General features: G+C 46.3%; 1 protein-coding gene across 3 annotated transcripts in view; it reads left to right on the plus strand.

Moving 5' to 3' along the window:
• The first annotated feature begins 1,482 nt into the window (after positions 1-1,482).
• plcg1 (phospholipase C gamma 1) overlaps positions 1,483-18,145 on the plus strand; it is a 44,234-nt gene continuing 27,571 nt past the window's right edge. The window contains exons 1-2 of one of the 3 annotated variants that reach the window (XM_018097895.2): positions 1,483-1,589; positions 1,947-2,273. In XM_018097895.2, coding sequence (XP_017953384.2) covers positions 2,063-2,273 — 211 coding nt within the window. In that variant the 5' untranslated portion in view covers positions 1,483-1,589; positions 1,947-2,062. Of the gene's footprint in view, positions 1,590-1,664; positions 1,759-1,946; positions 2,274-18,145 lie in introns of those variants that run through there. The other 2 variants (XM_018097896.2, XM_012952768.3) reach the window with 2 other exon arrangements.

Raw genomic sequence — 18,145 nt, forward strand, 5'->3', positions numbered from 1 at the left:
AGATATTAATCGCACAACCACAAGTCACTATTAGTTATCGGTAGGGTTCATCTTTATTGGTTTATTGGTTTTCTTAAAAGGATACTGTCATCGGAATAAAAAGGTGTAACTGGTGTTTGGAAACAGCCTATGGTGATCCTAATTGCCTAGTAATCTTAATTGCCCTAGGCAGGCATTCCTAAGGGCGGTAGTACAAGGGGACATCAGTCGCTCTCAGCTACAGCGGGTGACTAATCTCCCCAAAATCAGGATCGGACATAAAAAAAAGAAAAAACAAAAAAATGACACAAAAAGATGTGCAAGATCTGAAATTAATATGACGAACATTCAGACCCAGCTTTCCAGCCCGGTAGGGTGCATATTTCATAAGAACTTTTATTTGTTAAAGAAAAAAAAAAAAGGAGGGGGTGATCTTTTCGACCAACTCTAGACCAACCACTAAAAATACCTCTTGTGGGAATACGTATAAATGCAGCCTTGTGGCCACACACAGCCCACACAGTGTACATTGGAGACGCCGGCAAATTTGCCCTGTCTGGATATAAGCTCAATCATGGAGCATTATGTGTATATAGACTTTTATGGCTATTTTTTTTTATGGAGATTCAGCATATGGACAAAGACCCAAGTTTTGTATTAGGATACGCACTGAGCAGGGCTGTGCTGAAACCTCTGAACCCCCCTGTATGCCTGATACGTTTCTTTCCTTACCTATGTTATCAAATGCGAACTCCGGCTTCCAAACCAAAATTCGTTAAAGGGGTGGTCTACCTTTGAGTTAACTTTTATTATGTTGTAAAATGGCCAGTTCTAAGCAACTTTTCAATTGGTCTTAATTATTTCTGTTTTATGTATGTATGTATGTATAACTTTATTTATAAAGCGCCACAAGGGTACGCAGCGCTGTACAATCGTACAATATACACAATTACACACAGGGAGGACAAGTGATACAATAAATAAATACAATAAATATATATAAATGCACAGGGAATACGTGCCATGTGGTATAAGACACAGTAGGAAGGAGGTCCCTGCCCCGTAGAGCTTACAATCTAAGTGGTTGGGTAACATAAAGGCACAATATAGTTGTGTTATAGTTCTTTCATTATTTGCCTTCTCCTTCTAACTCTTTCCTGCTTTTAAAAGGAGGGGGGGTCACTGACCCCGGCAGCCAAAAAATGATTGCTCTATTAAAATACTCAATACTGCCCATTGTGATCATCTAAAGTCGTGATAGTAAGGAACCACAGCTTTCATTTGGAAGGCACTGCCATTCTCTCCTCTCACCTCTAGGGGGAGCTGTGGCAAGACCCCTGTTACTAAGAACGCTAAGAGAGAGCACAGCCTATTCCCTATCAGCACCCCACTCCTCCTTCCAGCAGAGGGGCCCCCAGGCCAGCTGTAACAGGGCCATGGCTAGCCTACCCAGAGGGGAAACGTAAAAAAAAAAAAAGTGTATTATGCCTTTAAGAGGCAGTCCCAGGAAAGAGGGGTGGGGGTAGACTGGCTGCAGTTCCTTTCTGCTTTTAATCCCACTGGAATCTCTATGGATTCATGTTAAGCAGGATACTGCAAGGATCCATTGGGTGGGTTTGTATTGATTGGTAACTGATAGGGCACTGACTCCCTCCCCTGCTGCATGATGGGAGCCCCCCCCCCCCCCCCGAGTGAGGCTTTGGTAGGTGCATAAGGCTGGATATCTGCAAGAGATCTGCAGCAGGAGAATATGAGGAGGCAGACTTCCTGAGTGAGTGTGTGAGTGCAGATTGTTTCACTGTGATCTCTGCCTGCCCAGGAGGGGGGAAGAAGAAGAGAAGGAGGAGGAGGAGGAGGAGGAGGAGGAGGAGGGAGGCAGATCTCAGCTCTCAGTTTATAACAATAGAGGGGGTGGAAATGTGTTTGCTAGCCCACTCCTCACACCAGTCTCGGGTTTGATTCCACAGCCACTTGCTGCTTTGCATTGTCCTCCCATGGCCGGGGGAGCCCTGACCTGCTCGGAGGAACCCGGCCTCTGATTCTTCTTCTTCCCTGACTTGCTGGAGGGACCTCAGGGGGCAGCATGGAATCCCTGCCGCTTCTCAATGGGTTCGCTCCATGTGGGCAAAGTGAAGCCGAGCTCACCCATCTGTGCCGGAGTTTGGAGGTGGGCACCGTCATGACCCTCTTCTACTCCAAGAAGTCCCAGAAGCCGGAGAGGAGGACTTTCCAGGTGAAGCTGGAGACCAGGCAGGTGACATGGAGCAGAGTGGCGGATAAAGTGGAAGGGGCAGGTAAGGTTTGGGCTCTACTGGCCATCGTTTCTGTGTATGGAAACTGTTACACATGCTGCTAAATATCCCCCTCAATACACAGCGTTTGAATAACCCTCAGCACCGTTTGCCTTATAACTTTCCTCTATCCCTGGACTCACTATTACTATTATTACAGGTATAGGACCCGTTATCCAGAATGCTCAGGGCCAAGGGTATTCCGGATAAGGGTTCCGTAATTTGGATCTTCATACCTTAATTAAACCCAATAGGGCTATTTTGCATCCAGTAGGGATTAATTATATCTTAGTTGGGATCAAGTACAGGTACTGTTTTATTATTACAGAGAAAAGGGAATCATTTAACCATTAAATAAACCCAATAGGGCTGTTCTGCCCCCAATAAGGGGTAATTATATCTTAGTTGGGATCAAGTACAGGTACTGTTTTATTATTACAGAGAAAAGGGAATCATTTAACCATTAAATAAACCCAATAGGGCTGTTCTGTCCCAATAAGGGGTAATTATATCTTAGTTGGGATCAAGTACAGGTACTGTTTTATTATTACAGAGAAAAGGGAATCATTTAACCATTAAATAAACCCAATAGGGCTGTTCTGCCCCCAATAAGGGGTAATTATATCTTAGTTGGTATCAAATAGAAAGCACTGTTTTATTATTACAGAGAAAAAGGAAATCAATTTTAAAAATCAGAATTATTTAATTAAAATAGAGTCTATGAGAGACGGGCTTTCCGTATTTCGGAGCTTTCTGGATATCGGGTTTCGGGATAACGGATCCCATACCTGTACTAATAACTGTCTTTATAAAGCACCAATATATTCCGCAGGACTGTACAATTGCCAACGCACAGCTTACTGACTGAAACAGGACAGGCTACTTTATTCCCAGTCGAACCTTTATTCCTGCAGCTGCTGCTGAACTAAAAACTGGCAAGGGATGCTGGGAGTTGTAGTTCAGCAGGAGGGTTTAGCCACTCTGTATTAGGCTGGCAGCATTGCAATGTGATTGCATGTGATGGTCCCATATTTGTGCTGTCTGTTTGTTCATATATTGTATGTGTCTGTGTACATAGTTACACATGTATGTATACAGAGATCTCAGGTTACATTGCTTTACATACGTCCGTATTCTATCTAGCTCTGTAGCGGGCAGGTATTATCACACTGTATATATCCCATCACTTCTCATTTGATAATTAATTACATAAAGGGAAATGTTTAGATATATTTATGTCTGGTCACAGTGATATAGTATGAGAGAGGCTGGGAATGCTGGGAAATGGCAGGCCTTCCTGCTAGCCAGAATTAAGTTGGCTCCATTGTTACCGATCTTGGCAAAGACTACTGTTGCTTGGAATAGAGATGAGCCCCTCTGCAACTAATATATATAGATGAATAGCTTTAAATTAAACGCAAGTGCGGTTAAAAAGGACCACCTTAGGCCGTGAGCAATGTCCCTGTGTGACGTGTGTGTTTAAGGGATATTTGACCTTTAAACTAACTTTTGTATGATCTAGTCAGTTTCCAATTTCATCAGCTATCTTGTTGCTAGGTTTCAACTGGCCCTAGCAACCAGGTAGTGGTTTCAATAAGAGACCAGACGACTCATAGGAAAGGGCCCAATTAGAAAGATAAATAATACAAAGTAATCATAGCAATAACAATTGTAGCCTTAGGGCCATGACACACGGGGAGATTAGTAGTGCCGTGACAAATCTCCGTTATAGCGGGCGACTAATCTCCCCGCAATGCCATCCCACCGGCTAGAATGTAAATCGCTGGTGGGATGGCATACGCGGCACTGCGATTTGCAGAAGTCGCCGAAGTTTCCTCTCAATGCAACTTCAGCAAATCGTGCCGCTGCGTATGCCATCCCACCGGAAAGTTACATTCTAGCTGGTGGGATGGCATTGCAGGGAGATTTGTCGCGACTAATCGCCCCGTGTGTCACTGCCCTTAGGGTGAATACACACTGGGCTACTAGTAGCAGCTACTTGTCACGGCTACTAAACTCCAGAAAATCCCCTGCCATAGACAATACTGAGAATTGCCTCTGCTAAAACACACGCAGACACAATTATCAGTAAATGATCAGCATTGTCTATTTTAGTAGCCACGACCAGTAGCTGCTACTAGTAGCTCCGTGTGTCTTCACCCTAACAGATCAATAGTTTCTTGGCTGCCGGGGGTCAGTGACCCGTCCCTCCAGCGACAACCACATAGTATTCTAAATTTCAAGCTGGTCGAAGGTAAATATAATTCAAAAAGTAAAATACTATTTTTAATTAAAATAAAAAAGGAAAGACCAACTGAAAAGTTGCTAATAGTAGGACATTCTGAAGTTTAGCTTTAAGCATTTAACAGAGTCTATGTAACGCACAATGTGTATATGTGTAGCTTTAATACAAGGTATTACTGCCCCAGCACTAATGGGACAAAGGCTCTAAAGTAGGTAAATATCAGTGTAAATACGTTCCCCATTCTTTGCATTAAAGCGCTAGCGGCACCGTTAAATTGAACGCACAATGACCGCTTGGAAAAGTTTGTGTTATGTTCAGAAAGAGCGATGTTTTTTGCTTTTAAAAGAGCTTTTGCTTTGTAGGGCTTTTTGGACTGGGCGCCATTTTTTTAAGCAACACATGATACATGTCTGCCATGAGGGAGCGCAGCACGTGCCGATGGGATCACAGGATGGTGTGTCGCAAATGATACCACAGTGGCACCAAAATAAAAAAATAAAAGATTGCAAGCTCTATGGGGCTCATTGCACTGGAAGATAGTATGAGTATATAACACATAAGAGCTTTAAATACAGAGAATATCTGCAGTTTGAGCCTTCCTCTCTACTGTCCAACCTCCAAAGTCCAGCCGTATGTATGTGCGCACAATCATGGGCACCATCAATTGTCTACCCAAATACCAGTAATGTACAATCCTACTCCATAATATAATGCCAGAAAGCCGCCTTGGACTCGGTCTGCAGCCTTGTGCCTTTATATAGTCACAGAACCCCTCAGTGACTTCTAATATCCTTATCATTTACAGTAGGGGGTACATTATCCCTTATAATACATGAGTGATACTCAGAGTTCCCTGTATAACTCAGCCTGCAGCCTTGTGCCTTTATATGGGCACAGAACCCCTCAGTGACTTCTAATATCCTTATCATTTACAGTAGGGGGTACATTATCCCTTATAATACATGAGTGATACTCAGAGTTCCCTTTATAACTCAGCCTGCAGCCTTGTGCTTTTATATGGGCACAGAACCCCTCAGTGACTGCTAATATCCTTATCATTTGCAGTAGGGGGTACATAATCCCTTAAATAAAACCCAAGCTAGTTTTGGGCAGCCCTTATACCCTAGCCGAGAGTACAGTTCCCACCATCTGCCACGAGCATGCTCCCTTAATGAGAGTTCTATCACTAGGAAAAAATAACCACATCCATGTAGCCCAGTTGTATATTGTTGTTTCTTTTTACCCATGAAGCATTTCCTGCAGAGCGTGTGTGTGTCTGTCTGTGTGTCTGTCTGTGTGTAACTAGAGCACAGTATACACACAAAGCCCAATTGCACCCTGACCTCGGTAACATGACCATTTGTAGTATGTACAGCTGAACTAACACAAACCCCATGCTGGACATTGAGCATTTTGTGCTGCTTCCCAGTTGCGGTTGTGCTGCCAGCGTTTGCAGTCTTGGAGCCATCTCCTGATTGGTTCTACAGTGATCCTACAACTGGGGGTCACAAGCCGCTTCCTGAAACCCATACAAAGGAAGTTTTGCTTTCGCCTTAGAAACAATAAATACAATATCCTATAGTGCCGTTTGCTAATTTCTTTCTGAGCTCCTTGCCACCATCTTTTTGGCGTGGCCTGACTGTCAAAGCAATGTAGCAAATGTCCGTTCTCTTGCAGCCAAGACTCCAGTCTCTACAATGTCTTCCATGATTCCTCACATGTTACACGCAGGACTTGCAAGGCATTGTGGGAAGGTCTTGGCTGGATGAGAGCTGACTTCTGTTATGTCTTTTTAGACCCAGGAGCAGCAGTGCCGAGAATAGATCAGACTGCAAAATGTAATATACAATGACAACATTAATGTATTATGGAGAAGTTGGGGGACCCCCCCCCCCTTTAATATAAATTGTGCTGGCTCTATGTCTAGATGGAGGCTACTCGCTGTGCCAATGCCATAGCTATAATATAGAGGGTGCTTATCTACACCAGCTAGGGAAAGCAAATATAGATACAAATGTTGCCAAAATTTGTAAAACCGAGATAAATTTTATATTAGATTTTTTATCATCCTAAATCAATGTAACCACATCCCTGAGCTGTGAACTTTCTGGTTTATTTCTGTGTTTATTGCTATTTATTCCAGCCCAACACACTTACTGTCTGTCTGGTGTGCACCTGTAGCCACGCTGGGCTTGTATGGGTTACCTTCTGGCTAGCTGGGTAGCACTCACTAGTCTGTAGCCACGCTGGGCTTGTATGGGTTACCTTCTGGCTAGCTGGGTAGCACTCACTAGTCTGTAGCCACGCTGGGCTTGTATGGGTTACCTTCTGGCTAGCTGGGTAGGACTCACTAGTCTGTAGTCACGCTGGGCTTGTATGGGTTACCTTCTGGCTAGTTGGGTAGGACTCACTAGTCTGTAGCCACGCTGGGCTTGTATGGGTTACCTTCTGGCTAGCTGGGTAGGACTCACTAGTCTGTAGTCACGCTGGGCTTGTATGGGTTACCTTCTGGCTAGTTGGGTAGGACTCACTAGTCTGTAGCCACGCTGGGCTTGTATGGGTTACCTTCTGGCTAGCTGGGTAGCACTCACTAGTCTGTAGCCACGCTGGGCTTGTATGGGTTACCTTCTGGCTAGCTGGGTAGGACTCACTAGTCTGTAGTCGCGCTGGGCTTGTATGGGTTACCTTCTGGCTAGTTGGGTAGGACTCACTAGTCTGTAGCCACGCTGGGCTTGTATGGGTTACCTTCTGGCTAGCTGGGTAGGACTCACTAGTCTGTAGCCACGCTGGGCTTGTATGGGTTACCTTCTGGCTAGCTGGGTAGGACTCACTAGTCTGTAGCCACGCTGGGCTTGTATGGGTTACCTTCTGGCTAGCTGGGTAGGACTCACTAGTCTGTAGCCACGTGCTAAAGTGTCGCTGGTGACATACACTGCAGGCAGGGTTCCCCCCGTTGGCATGTCGCCTGGGGGGTGCTGAGTCACCCATCCTCATTGCTAGCTCTAGGCCAGATAAGTGGGTTGGCCAGAGTGGCCAATAGATTGCACAATGATAGTTCTGTGTGGGGAGCAGATTCTGGATGACAGCCGTGGTGTCACTGAAGGACTGAGTGCCTGCTTTTCCCCCTCATCCACCCACAGTATCGTCAGTGCGGCACTGGCTCTGCAGAGCCCTCGCTGGATCCAGCTGCACCGCACAGGGTCACCTACAGTCTGAGGATCACTGCTGTGCAATACAACACTGTGTTTCTGGGCTTTTTTTAACCCCTCCATCGTTGGCTCCAAGAGGTTTCCCAGCAGGGTGCAAGTTACAGTTGGGTTTAGTACAGTTTAAGCTCAGGGCTCATTAAGTGGTTTCAGGCATTTTGCCCGCTGTGTCATTTCCATGCCCAAAATATAGTATCAAATTGTACAAAATACTCCTTCAACCCCCCCATTGAAGAAAACACACTCGGGCACATTGTTAGGGGGGGAAAAAACTTGAAATCTTATTAGGGATGCACGAATCCAGTATTCGGTTCGGTATTCAGCCAGGATTTGGCCGTTTTGGGCAAGGTTCGATTCAGCAAATTTTTTGCTGTGCGTGTGGCACTTTTTAACCCTTCCTGATCCTAATTAGCATATGCTTTGGATTCGGTTCAGTATTTGGCCGAATCCATCGGGGTTTGTTCGGGGGTTCGGTGCATCCCTAAGTTGTATGTACACAACAGTAATTTAGAGCAGCGTTATGGCCAGGCAATGCTGAACTACAATTCCCAGAATCCCACAGACAGACAGTGGCAGGGAGTGAGTTGGCACTAAGGTGTTGTATTGGGCCACCAGCTGCCAGATTTAGCTGCTGTTCTACAAGGTTATGGGGTGGGGTGACCCGGCGTATATTCTATCTGGGGATGATGTAGCTGCTATGCAGATATAAGGATGATATTTACAGAATGAGCCTGGCACAGTTTGTTTGCTTCATGTCACTCTAAGTGCCGGCCAAGGTGCCCTAAGGAATTCATTTTTGGGGTTGGGTACATTTTTTTGATAATCCTACAATATGTATTTGGCTTATTAAGAGTAAGAGCAGGTCAGGTGACAGAATTGTTTTAACCCTTTCCTGACACAGGTATAATATGAAATAGGCTGGAACCTGTCATTGCTTCCTTCTAACATTCTCTGCCTGTGGCGCACCCTGTACCGCAGGGCAATAAGGTGCCATTTCAGACGCCTGGCCCTAATAACTAGGGTATTTACCTTATTCCAGTATTGTCAAAATGTGGGACAGTACAAGCTCCCACCATTCTCTGGTCAAAAGGCCCTTCCTGCCCTGCCATATGTATAATATAATAAACCTGCTCCGCCCCCCTGTGTGCCATACTTGGCATGCTTTCCACATGTTACAATGGGAAGTGGCTGCAAGAGGTCCAGGGAGTTTTGTTCTAGTTTCCCGCTGTGCATTGGGTGTTGCTAAGACCTCAGGGCCCTTAATTGCTGAGAAAACAAAGCTAAAATCAAAAGATAACTAGCTTTTAATTGTAGAGACAATGTAGACAGAATACTGAATGGAATTCATTTAAAATGCATGAAACGTAAATTTGGTTGTTACAAAGACAGGAAATATTCATTATAACTGCACGTAGCGTTCCTCGAACTCTGGAGCTTCCTGTAAAGCGATACATCTCTTATAGTGATCTCTTCTTTACTGTTAGACGCCTTCCTATGAGTGATATATATATATGGCTCCAGGTTGCAACTAAATCTTTCCTCTGTGGGTGATTTTTTTTTTTCAGGGTAGTTCATTGCTGGTAAATGCAGTCTAAAACTGCAGCAAAAATGACCCTTCTTGCTATACTGTTTTTTTTTTTACCTCCTATTATTATTATCATCATTATTTTATACCTGTTCATCACTCACTTGGAAGGGTTGAACATGACGAACTTTAGTATTTTATCAACTTAACTATGTAATTAAACTGTGGCATCTTACAGCAGCCCCTCTGGCACTGGCCTGAACCCACAGATTGCCAGTCTGGGCCTGGGTCCTGGCATTCCAAGTACCCAGAGACCCAAACAGCCCCCCCCCCAGCCCAATAAATAGTGACTGTCTATGGCATCTTACAGCAGCCCCTCTGGCATTTGCCTGAACCCACAGATTGCCAGTCTGGGCCTGGGTCCTGGCATTCCAAGTACCCAGAGGCCCAAACAGCCCCCCCAGCCCAATAAATAGTGACTGTCTATGGCATCTTACAGCAGCCCCTCTGGCATTTGCCTGAACCCACAGATTGCCAGTCTGGGCCTGGGTCCTGGCATTCCAAGTACCCAGAGGCCCAAACAGCCCAATAAATAGTGACTGTCTATGGCATCTTACAGCAGCCCCTCTGGCATTTGCCTGAACCCACAGATTGCCAGTCTGGGCCTGGGTCCTGGCATTCCAAGTACCCAGAGGCCCAAACAGCCCCCCCAGCCCAATAAATAGTGAGTGTCTATGGCATCTTACAGCAGCCCCTCTGGCATTTGCCTGAACCCACAGATTGCCAGTCTGGGCCTACATCTAATTGTTTGGAAACTACAACTCCCAGCATCTCCAGTTGCCCATGCTTGTGCTTCCTTTGGTGCGTTCCATAGGCCAGTTCCTTGCTGGCTGTTGGAAGGTACTGGGAGTTATACTATTATACCAGCCGGGCCGCTGGTTGGATGTTTTTGCAGCATATGTGCATTTATACTTTTACAGATTATGATGTATTGTACACTTCAAGAATATTTAATGTGTGCATAAAAGTGTATTGATTGAATGTACAGTAGTTTCATCCTTCTATTCATTGCCCCCGAGTCCCTGCTCCCAAACATGTACACAGAGAGGCTGCGGCAGTTCTGGGAATAGTATTCTATTTCCCCCATGTCTATTTGTGGCTTCCAGGTGTATCCTGGATTTTATTGTACTCGTTCCACTCCCCCTATTAACCCTTGCAGCCCTGGCTGAGCGGATATAACCCCAGAGGACTTTGTGTGATTATTGTCCAGGCCCTGAGGACTAGCTCTCTCGCTGTCTGAGTAGCCAATTAAAACATTCCTTCTTGGCATTTTTTTTATATTTTTTTGCTGCTTTGCTGTATTTTTTTCTTCCAAGATCATGTCGCTGTACACGGAGAGTGCATTTGCCAATTCAGATATAATTAATCCTTATTGTAGGCAAAACAATCCTATTGGGTTTATTCAATATTTAAATGATTTTTAGCTGACTTAAGTTATGGAGATCTAAATTATGGAAAGATCCCTTATCCGGAAAACCCCAGGTCCTGAGCATTCTGAATAATGGGTCCCATACCTGTACTATGAATTGTATTGCTTTGCTAAGATGAGGGGGAAAAGCAATGCAAGAGAAGATTTGCCGCCCAGCAGAGGTGGTAAACAGTGATTTGAAAATATATATATATAATATCACAGCCATCTTACATTAAAGGGAAAGTACACTGATGCCGTATGTATTGAGATAACATTACAGGTGGCGTATGGCATTTATTCATGATTGAATCAAGAGCACTCCCATGTCAGCCAAGTTATTGCTTGGTAAGCCAAGCATGCATTCCGACATTTGTCATGATAATCTCAGCATCCTCCAGTGTACGGGGGAATTGTGGGAGCTGTACAGTTCAAAGTCAAAGGGAATTTCTGCCAAGCGCCTGCCCCTGTATAGTGACCAGCACATATTGCTCGGAAATGCAGCACCATTTTCAGCTTTGGATTTCAGCATTGAATCTTGTGCCCATTGGTGGAGAAATGCCCACAACCACCTACACTTAATGGTAACCAGGCCCAGACTGGCAATTGTGAATTCTGGCAAATGCCAGAGGGGCTGCTGTAAGGTGCCATAGACAGTCACTATTTATTGGGCTGGGGGGGCTGTTTGGGCCTCTGGGTACTTGGAATGCCAGGACCCAGGCCCAGACTGGCAATCTGTGGGTTCAGGCAAATGCCAGAGGGGCTGCTGTAAGGTGCCATAGACAGTTACTATTTATTGGGCTGGGGGGGCTGTTTGGGCCTCTGGGTACTTGGAATGCCAGGACCCAGGCCCAGACTGGCAATCTGTGGGTTCAGGCAAATGCCAGAGGGGCTGCTGTAAGGTGCCATAGACAGTCACTATTTATTGGGCTGGGGGGGCTGGGGGGGCTGTTTGGGCCTCTGGGTACTTGGAATGCCAGGACCCAGGCCCAGACTGGCAATCTGTGGGTTCAGGCAAATGCCAGAGGGGCTGCTGTAAGGTGCCATAGACAGTTACTATTTATTGGGCTGGGGGGGCTGTTTGGGCCTCTGGGTACTTGGAATGCCAGGACCCAGGCCCAGACTGGCAATCTGTGGGTTCAGGCAAATGCCAGAGGGGCTGCTGTAAGATGCCATAGACAGTCACTATTTATTGGGCTGGGGGGGCTGTTTGTGCCTCTGGGTACTTGGAATGCTAGGACCCAGGCCCAGACTGGCAATCTGTGGGTTCAGGCAAATGCCAGAGGGGCTGCTGTAAGGTGCCATAGACCGTCACTATTTATTGGGCTGGGGGGGGCTGTTTGGGCCTCTGGGTACTTGGAATGCCAGGACCCAGGCCCAGACTGGAAATCTGTGGGTTCAGGCAAATGCCAGAGGGGCTGCTGTAAGATGCCACAGACAGTCACTATTTATTGGGCTGGGGGGAAAGGCTCTGTGTACTTGCAACGCCAGGGCCTATTTTGTGCTGATATCCATTTTTATTGTGTATAGTGTATTTTATGGATTGTGAGAAAGCAGGGAAGCCGCAGGGCCTTTTTTCCAGTCATCATCTGGCCGCCACTGATATATATACACAAATGGTCCCAAAATTCATATTTTTTCAGTGGCATAACTACCAAGGTGGTTGCCCACTCGTGGAATGGATTCCATATTCCACCACGGTGCCCACCGAGTTGCGGGCGTGAGTGAAAGGTTGGCGAGGGGGCATGCAATCACCCGGGGGGGCTGAGAGGAGTTGTGCCACTGGCTACTGTACGCCGTATGTTTCAAGTTTTTTGAAAGGGGAAAAGATGCACATCTGTGGCACACACGTGGCAATTCAGTTTGTGAGGAAGCGTGTGTATTTGCTGCTGTAGCGTGCTGTGTTCTCTGCTGGGCGGGGGCAGTAATGGTGTCTCCAACATCAGCCCCCTAACATTGCTGTCTAACTTATCTTTTATTATGCACTGGGCTAGTGATGGGTGAGGCAGGTACAGTACAGAGCATTTATTTATATTTTCCCTCACCTTCTCTCAAACCCTATGGTGCTTTGTACATAACCCAACCATTGCAGACTCTCGTGGCCGCAGAGACTAGTGAATCAATGCAGCATTGTGTCTGATCTGTTATTTAGTAACATCGTTTTGTTTAGCCAACACACTCTGGGTTTCCTACTGTTTAGAAAACAAAATCCATTCATCAGTGGTAACATGGGGATCTGCTTTCCAGAAAACCAAATGGAAGATTAATATTATATCCCAAACACTGTTTTCCTTGTTCTGATTAATTATGCAACTGCCCTGCCATGGTAAGTGCAGGAGGGACTGAGCCCATAAACATGGCACTGCCATTAGTACACTTTGGGCCTAGGGGGGACTGAGCCCATAAACATGGCACTGCCATTAGTACACTTTGGGCCTAGGGGGGACTGAGCCCATAAACATGGCACTGCCATTAGTACACTTTGGGCCTAGGGGGGACCGAGCCCATAAACATGGCACTGCCATTAGTACACTTTGGGCCTAGGGGGGACCAAGCCCATAAACATGGCACTGCCATTAGTACACTTTGGGCCTAGGGGGGACTGAGCCCATAAACATGGCACTGCCATTAGTACACTTTGGGCCTAGGGGGGACCGAGCCCATAAACATGGCACTGCCATTAGTACACTTTGGGCCTGGGGGGACCGAGCCCATAAACATGGCACTGCCATTAGTACACTTTGGGCCTAGGGGGGACCGAGCCCATAAACATGGCACTGCCATTAGTACACTTTGGGCCTAGGGGGGACCGAGCCCATAAACATGGCACTGCCATTAGTACACTTTGGGCCTAGGGGGGAACGAGCCCATAAACATGGCACTGCCATTAGTACACTTTGGGCCTAGGGGGGACCGAGCCCATAAACATGGCACTGCCATTAGTACACTTTGGGCCTAGGGGGGACTGAGCCCATAAACATGGCACTGCCATTAGTAAACTTTGGGCCTAGGGGGGACTGAGCCCATAAACATGGCACTGCCATTAGTACACTTTGGGCTTAGGGGGGACTGAGCCCATAAACATGGCACTGCCATTAGTAAACTTTGGGCCTAGGGGGGACCGAGCCCATAAACATGGCACTGCCATTAGTACACTTTGGGCCTAGGGGGGACTGAGCCCATAAACATGGCACTGCCATTACTACACTTTGGGCCTGGGAGAAACAAGTGCTTAATGGGATTGCTGTCACTATTATTTACACTATTATTTACACCCAGATGCATTATGTGATATTGTACAGGGCACAAATGAGTCTTTACAGCCAAAGTCTTGTTTCCAGGTCCCCCTGCCCTACATGTCAGTGACAATCTGTGCGCTTTGTATTTGTGTAAAGGAAACTTTTGCTGTGACCTAAAGCTGACCAAAGGGAAATTCCTTTTCATCTCCAGTGCGCTGAGCTTATTTTCAGCTTGTGAAAAACAACAACCCCCAAAGTCAGGACTCATACAGCACCAGGAGGGGTGTTTCAGAGAGGAATTAGAAAACTACCCTGTGGGGAGGAATAAGCCTTCCAAATGTATTTATTACGGTATAAGCTTAATTAGTGGAAAAGGTGCCATAAAGTATAAATTCCAATAAAGTTACCCCCCCCCCCCCCCCGTGAGATAATAATACCCTTTATGGAGGGAAGTGTTACACCTAGCATTCATCCACCAATCACCAACACAGATATAAAGTGTTACTGTCACAGTTTTGTGCTATTTGTGCCATCTTGCCACACTGGCCCCTACCATGGTACAAACTTTGAATCAGTGGAAAAGTTGTAGCCATAAATAGTGTACACAGACCTCCTGTGTGCCCTGCTTAACAGGGATTCTTTGTGCAAGTTGCCGCCCCCCCCCCCCCAGACTGCTGCTTGTTAACCCTTTCTCTGCTAGCACCTTCACTGCAGTGTCACCCAGAGCAATGGCTTTAGGTCCATGGGTGGCATTAGCAGAGGATTAGCTTAATGCTGGGGAATGACAAGGGGGGGGGGGGTTATTGCAGGGATTTGTGCGGCTGCCTTGCTGCAGTGTATTGCTTGCCCTTGGCTGCTTTCTCCCAGGAGAGCCGGGTGTCTGCCTCTATATTGATTTCTCTCTGCTCAGATCCTATTACCTGCAGATGGACCAGAAACTGATACATCTATAGTTTCACTAGAACATGCCCCGCTGCTTTGCCACCATCGCTTATTTCTCTGGCTTCCCCTGTTTCATTAACCCCCCCCCCATAAAGTGAAACCATAATTTAATATTTTCATCAATAATTCTATTTGTGCCTTTCATTCCTGCACCAGCTTGCGTGCTGTAAATTGCTTTATTTCACTTTCCTCTACATATCCGGGTAGCTGGCTGTTTAACAGCTAAGATTATGTTATAATATTACAATTATCAATTAAAGCAGAGCCCCCATTTTACATTTTTTCAGGGGACCAGAAAAAAATGGTCTAAAATCTGGGCACTGGCATAACTAATGTACAGCAGAGCCTACAGCCAATGAGGGAGCCCAGACAGCCGCAGGGTCTGTTATATGGTTACCTCCCCCTGGCCTGCAGTCCACTGCAACGGGAGTATGGGTGCGCAATGTGGGGGGTGGCTGAAGATGTGCGAAAGGGGAGGGCAATGGAGTGGGGGCCCAGAAATTCTTTTTGGCAGATGGGGCTCTGTCCTGTATCATTACAACACTGTTTCTTTGTATTCTCCGCCTTGATGGTTCTGACTTATGAAACAATGTAGCAGAAGCCAGATAATTTGGAGTGTCCCAGCCAGGTCATGACTGGCATTCAAAATAGTCCCTGGTATTTCAAGTATACAAAGGCCGAAACAGCCCCCCCAGCCCAATAAATAGTGACTGTCTATGGCATCTTACAGCAGCCCCTCTGGCATTTGCCTGAACCCACAGATTGCCAGTCTGGGCCTGGGTCCTGGCATTCCAAGTACCCAGAGGCACAAACAGCCCCCCCCCAGCCCAATAAATAGTGACTGTCTATGGCACCTTACAGCAGCCCCTCTGGCATTTGCCTGAACCCACAGATTGCCAGTCTGGGCCTGGGCCCTGGCATTCCAAGTACCCAGAGGCCCAAACAGCCCCCCCCAGCCCAATAAATAGTGAGTGTCTATGGCACCTTACAGCAGCCCCTCTGGCATTTGCCTGAACCCACAGATTGCCAGTCTGGGCCTGGGTCCTAGCATTCCAAGTACCCAGAGGCACAAACAGCCCCCCCCCCCCAGCCCAATAAATAGTGACTGTCTATGGCACCTTACAGCAGCCCCTCTGGCATTTGCCTGAACCCACAGATTGCCAGTCTGGGCCTGGGTCCTGGCATTCCAAGTACCCAGAGGCCCAAACAGCCCCCCCAGCCCAATAAATAGTGACTGTCTGTGGCATCTTACAGCAGCCCCTCTGGCATTTGCCTGAACCCACAGATTGCCAGTCTGGGCCTGGGTCCTGGCATTCCAAGTACCCAGAGGCCCAAACAGCCCCCCAGCCCAATAAATAGTGACTGTCTATGGCACCTTACAGCAGCCCCTCTGGCATTTGCCTGAACCCACAGATTGCCAGTCTGGGCCTGGGTCCTGGCATTCCAAGTACCCAGAGGCCCAAACAGCCCCCCCAGCCCAATAAATAGTGACTGTCTATGGCACCTTACAGCAGTCCCTCTGGCATTTGCCTGAACCCACAGATTGCCAGTCCGGTCCATGTGTGTGACATAGGATCAGTTGATTTCTACCCATTTCTTATGTCAAAAACCCCCGCACATTTTTCAATGCCTCTGTATAGGAAAGTTGCTCACAATTATATTTTCTTTTATTAGGCCAAATTGTATTTTGTGGTTTAAATCTACTTTAAAGATCTTTAAATACAGCCTTCATACCTCCACTGCTCATGTGACTTCTAAAGAACAAGGCTGACCAGCTGGAATCTGCTTTCCGGGGCAATGGATAAAGCTACTCCGAGGGATTACTGCCTGATCTGGGAACATATGGCGAGTCGGATAATCCGCTTATTACCTGGAAAGCACTGGATGTTTGACGTGATGCCTCGTGTAAGGATAGCAAAAGTCTCCATTATAAAACAGGCTAGGGATGCTGCAGGAAGGAAGGAAGTAGATAAAGATACGTGTGTACCAGGAATTAGGTTCCCCGTGTGTGAGGGTTTGGCCTGCCTGTGCCCCAGCCAAAGACCATTTTGTTTTCTGAGCCCTCCTTCTCTCTCTCTCTGACTATGATGACCTCAAAGAGGTGCCTACAGGGGATATAAAAATAAAGGCTTACTTATCCTTTAAAGCTATTACAAAGACCAGCCCCAGCTTCAGCCGAATAAACTGGTAAAATACCGGCCTAGTGGCAACCCAATACACACATAAACCTAAATATAGAGCTTTAATTTTGACAACAAGCATCTTTACCCAAAAACAGTTTATTCCTAATGAAAGAAAATATAATACTGAGCAACTTTCCAATATGCATTCAAGGTTATTTGTCAATGTATTTCCGACGGAAGGAAGCCTTTCTTTGTACCTTTCTGTTTGCAGGGCTTGCAGCAAGTAATTCAACCCAAATTTTCTCTACTACAATGTTTCAGGAGTCGGAACCAACAACGGAGAGAATATAAGCAGAGGCTGCTTTTAATGGCAGTTACAAATAACTTTGGATCCACAAAAAATATTAATATTGCATTTTCTTTCATTATACAAAAGTAAAAACCGTTTGTATGGAGGAGACCCCCTTTGTTATATGTTTTTGTAATTATCCAATATAAATTCTGGCCTAGAAAAACAAAAGACCGGGGCAAAGAGGGGTTGAGGATTCTGGCTGGGCTCTGCATAGAGACAGCTGCATGCCATAGGCTGCTAGGGAAATAACTATATGTTCTGCGAGAGCGAAGGAAATGGCAGTGTCTCCACCCCTTCTGTAGGCAAATACAATGATGTGTGTGCCAAGGAGTCAGCATTTTCCATGAATAAGAGTTCCAGTAAAGGGCAGCCTCTCTGGGCTGCAAGCGCCTGTATGCACCGTCTGACCTTTTATCTCATTTCCTGCTTTACAATGCAGGGATAGATGGGCAATGCTTCACAATGTAATGAACAAACGTAGGCCCCTGATTGGCTGAGATTTGCTTCAGTCAGGAACAGTTCTGTCCAGTTTTGAGATGTCTGAAAATGTCTGAAAAGCCTTGAATGGACAGACCATAGAACGGTGATCCCCAACTAGTGGCTCAGGGGCAACATGTTGCTCCCCAACCCCTTGGGTGTTGCTCTCAGTGCCCCAAACCAGGGAGTTATTTTTGAATTCCTGACTTGGGGGCAAGTTTTGGTTGAATAAAAACAAGATTTCCTACCAAATAAAGCCCCTGTAAGCTGATAGTGTGCATAGAGGCTACCTAATAGC

This window comes from Xenopus tropicalis, chromosome 10 (assembly GCF_000004195.4).
Source record: "Xenopus tropicalis strain Nigerian chromosome 10, UCB_Xtro_10.0, whole genome shotgun sequence".
Classification (NCBI taxonomy): domain Eukaryota; kingdom Metazoa; phylum Chordata; class Amphibia; order Anura; family Pipidae; genus Xenopus; species Xenopus tropicalis.